This window comes from Mus caroli, chromosome 11 (genome assembly GCF_900094665.2).
Source record: "Mus caroli chromosome 11, CAROLI_EIJ_v1.1, whole genome shotgun sequence".
NCBI lineage: Eukaryota > Metazoa > Chordata > Mammalia > Rodentia > Muridae > Mus > Mus caroli.
The window spans coordinates 111,546,662-111,550,819 of NC_034580.1; the positions used below are offsets into that span (position 1 = coordinate 111,546,662).

The following is a 4,158-nucleotide window of genomic DNA, read 5'->3' on the forward strand; positions in this document are numbered from 1 at the left end:
TGTAGACCAGGCTGGCCTCGAACTCAGAAATCCGCCTGCCTCTGCCTCCCGAGTGCTGGGATTAAAGGCGTGCGCCCCCACGCCCGGCTTATAAAGTTTTCTACAGGCTGCTGCAATTGTTGCATGCCTGAGTGAACAGCCTCATTATGAGACAGCACAAGTGGATTATCTACTGTACACAGTAACCAAATGACCTCTGTACCAATGGCACAGTCACTTAGTGGCCAACCTTACCTCTAAATTCTACTGCTCTATAAAGCCAGCAACAGCAACTGGTGCTCTAAAGCCAGGACTGCTGCTCTTCTGTCCAACTCTCAAAGAGCTTTATGTCAGCACAAAGGCTTCTACTCTGGGAGCAGCCCTCTAACACCTCTTCTGTGAAGTTCAACTGACATTTCTAGCACAGGGAATGACTGCAGCAGCCGCATCACAGGGGAAGGAACTTCAAAGCCAAGCTCCCTGATGTGTGACAGTTTTAATTTAAAGCCCATTGCCTGGGATGAGAAATGTGTGAAAAATTCCTCTGAGAATGAAACATCCCATCCAGCACGGAAGCTCTTTAGACAAGAAGGTAAACAACTCAAAACAGCTGCAGGAAGTCCCTGAAACTGACCAGATGCACTAGGCCCTCCCTGGCAAAGTAAGAAAAAGAAGCTCCACGGCTGCTTCTCAGAGACTCAAGCTAAGCTGTCAAGACAAGGCTCAAGGAAGAAGAGCTGGAAAAAGGTTAAGGCCAGACCTGTTGCCTGGAAGAGATTTAGGCCAGAGTCACTTGGAGAAGACACTCTCCAACCTGTTGCGCTGCCTGCAGGCTGTGCAGTGAGCTCCAGGTTTCCCAGCTGTTGTGAGCTGTCACCCATGCTGGGGTGGGACCTGATGACACAGCTGTCTTTGAATCATTTCTGCTCCTGTAAGTAACCCCTCACCCACATTCCTGTAACTCACTCCAATAAAACCCACTGGCTTACCAAGTTGAACTTTATGGTGTCCATACTTTTAAGTCTGTTGTGAGCTCCCTATCTGAGCTGAGTGGCCATGTGTTGCAGCTCCTGGGGAAAGCTTTGTCACACAACACTCTGTCAGTTTGAGCACTGAGGACAAACGTTAACTATTGATAGGGTCACATGAGTCTTTATACTTCTTCCTAATCATGTTTTTTTTTCACTTTCTTCCTCCATAAATAGAAGAGTGTCACTCAGGGGTAGTAAAACAGCTGGCAAATCTCAACAATCTAGACCGAGGCTCAGAGGGAAGAACAGCAAAACAGACACATGCAGCGCTCACTAAGTTTTTCTTCACTTAAATTCACATACTTAGACAACGCTCACCCTATAAAGGAAAATGTCATCCGGAAGGGCAAGCTGCCCCAGCCAGTTGAGTAAACCACCATGTGCAGGTGGAGAGCCAGCCCTCCTGTCTGTCGGAGCAGGGCTCAATAAGCTACAACCGGGACTCACTTCTAAACTGGATCAATTTTTTATGCAGTTAGATTTTAATGTGCAGTAATTGCTCTAGCTCCTCTAAAGAAAGCCAAAATCTGATGTGTATAAGGGCAAGTTAAACACTATGATGTCGAATTCCATTAGGTCCCCCCTCCCTCCCCAGAAATAAGCTGCTGAGCTCTTCGGTGAGTTTGGGCATATATATACACCCCAACCTCTCTAAGCAGCTTCTAGCCCACTAGGATCCTACCACAAAATGCAGAGCCTTCTGACTATGCAGTCTGAAGATTAGAAGAATGTTTTACATAAAAAGAAAAAAATCACATTTAGGATTTTTTAAAATCCCATGTTTGTATTTTTAATTCAACTTCACAAGTTAAGCTTGACACTCAAATCCCTTTCCTTTGACTTTTCTGAATCAACAGAAAAATAGACATTCACACAAAGGCAGTTAAGGACGACACATCACAGCGACTCTCTTATGTCACATTTAATAACCCACTCAGCAGCTACTGCAAGCTACCCAGTCAGACCCGGTGACAAACGCTGAAAGTCTGCACTGACAGAGGAGCAAGCGCAGCTTCTTTGTGTTACCACAGTGAGGGAAGGCAGCCAAGCGTGAGAAGCGACCACAGGAGCTCTTACCTTAAGGATGTCCCCCCTTTTGAAGCTCAGCTCATCGTCAGCAGTAGCTTTGAAGTCATATTTGGCGATGGCTTCCATTCTGAGCGCCGCTCAGTGCTCAGCAGCCTGAAGCAGGGGGAAGGGACTCTTCCCTGCTGAGGAGCTCTGGGCTCAGCCTTCCCTCTTCTGGGGCTATTCTTGCACACTGGGACACACAATGCCACCCTGGATCAGAAGAGTGATGATTAAGACAAGCGGCCAGATCGAAGGCAGCCCCGCCCTGCCAATTGGCCTACACTCCCAGCCCCCACGCCCCCTGGCTCCGCAGAGCTCAGCCCCCTCCTCCTCCCTTCCAGGCAACAGCTCTCCTTCCTCTTTTCAATCTCAGCCCCAGGCGACTGACAGGTCCAGCAGCCAATAGCAGCAGCTGCTGACGCTATGCCAGAATACACTTCCTCTTCCTTCCCGCAGGGTGTACACTCAGGAGCCGGTGAGAGCCTCCTTCAGTCAGTCTCAGCCTTTCCTCCAGCAGCCCTTCACACATCTCCCGCACCCAAGGCAGTTCCTGCAGTCCACTTAAAGACAGGCCCCCTGAAGGTGTGGCCACTCCTTCCCGTCCCTCGCCACCAGCTGCTGCCCTGAGAACCAAGATGCTCCCACTCTGTCAGAATCCACGCAGGACTTGGGTCTCCAGCAACTCTACTCTTTATTGAAACTAAACCTTGATCTGTTCTCATGAAGTGATGAGAGAGCAAGCCTGGAACCTTTTTAATTCCACTGACTGCAATGATACAACTGATACAATGAGCACCAGCTTCATTCACGCCCAACTTATCATCTAGTCACAGAGAAAGACAGCTCAGGGGTCTTTGCTGGAGGGGGTGGTGGTAGGACTCCACTCTTGCACAAGATACCCAAGATCCAGGGTCTGCCTAGTCCTTCAGATAGATGGCCTGGGTTTAAAATCCAGGAAGAGCCTGCCTATACCTTATTTTTACCCAGCACAAGAGCATGGCTGACGTTCTCATTTATATTTAAAAGGAATCTGTTTCGGCGAATCTGGAGATGGGATGGGTTTCACAACGGAACTCCTTGTAAGTACACCAGACTGCCCTAGAATTTGAGGTGATCCTCCTGGTTCGCCCCTGGAGTGCTGAGACAAGTACATACTATCAAGTCTCCCACCTCAAGTATCTTCTCTGGGGACAGGTAAATACAGGCTGGTGCCGGAAGGTCAGACCCCAGCTACATCCTGTTCCCCTCACACAAATGCTTTCCTCAGTCAGGAGCGTCCCACACCGAGGAAGCAGTAGTGGACAACTCTGCTACTTCTCCACGGTGTATCCAGTGACACTGGACTGGGACAGCGTGGTCATGAGCAGGGGCCTAGCCTCACCTCTGCAACCCTAAGGGAAATGAAGCCCCATTCTTCTCTGCAGACACAGTCCTCAGACAAACTAAACAAAGGTAGACAAGGGCCCTGGAGGATGGGAGCAGATTATTTATAGTGGCGCCTTTCTTGGATAATTATCACATTAGCAGCTCATTTGAGGGGCAAGGGTGACTATGATTCGTTTGTTCTAAAGTTAACATTTGGGGCATTCATCAGGCATAACTGCAAATAGGCTAGGCAGCAACCCTGGGAATATTCAGCCAAGGTAGCCAGAGTGCGGCCAAGGGGAAAGAGGTCACCGGGTAGGAAGTCCTTAGCAAAGTCTCAAGATTATCATCCCCAAAACACCACACCATGGCTTGTGCCTCACGGTCACCCCTTAGCCGGTCTACGTGGTGCCACCTCTCAAGAGAAGGAGAAGAAAACAATCCTAGCAAGTATAAAAGTATTAAATACAAGGGTGCACCCCAGTACCTCCATATAATGTTCTGTAGTTATTCTTGATAGCTATAATTTTCTTAAAAACTCAAATATATCTGGGTGCCTTGAGTGCATTGTGCATCTGGGCACCATGCGCATGCCTGGTGCCCTAGGAGACCAGAAGAGGCTGTTAGGTCCGTAAGATATCTTACATAAATGCTGGGATCCACACACAAGTCTCCTGGAAGAATTAATGAGTGTTCTTTTTTTTTTTTTTTT

General features: G+C 48.5%; 1 protein-coding gene across 3 annotated transcripts in view; it reads right to left on the reverse strand.

The window, feature by feature from the left end:
* Positions 1 to 4,158, reverse strand: part of Grb2 (growth factor receptor bound protein 2) — a 67,483-nt gene that overhangs the window by 55,507 nt on the left and 7,818 nt on the right. The window contains exon 2 of one of the 3 annotated variants that reach the window (XM_021176359.2): positions 2,088 to 2,291. In XM_021176359.2, coding sequence (XP_021032018.1) covers positions 2,088 to 2,165 — 78 coding nt within the window. In that variant the 5' untranslated portion in view covers positions 2,166 to 2,291. Of the gene's footprint in view, positions 1 to 968; positions 1,008 to 2,087; positions 2,352 to 4,158 lie in introns of those variants that run through there. The other 2 variants (XM_029483665.1, XM_029483666.1) reach the window with 2 other exon arrangements.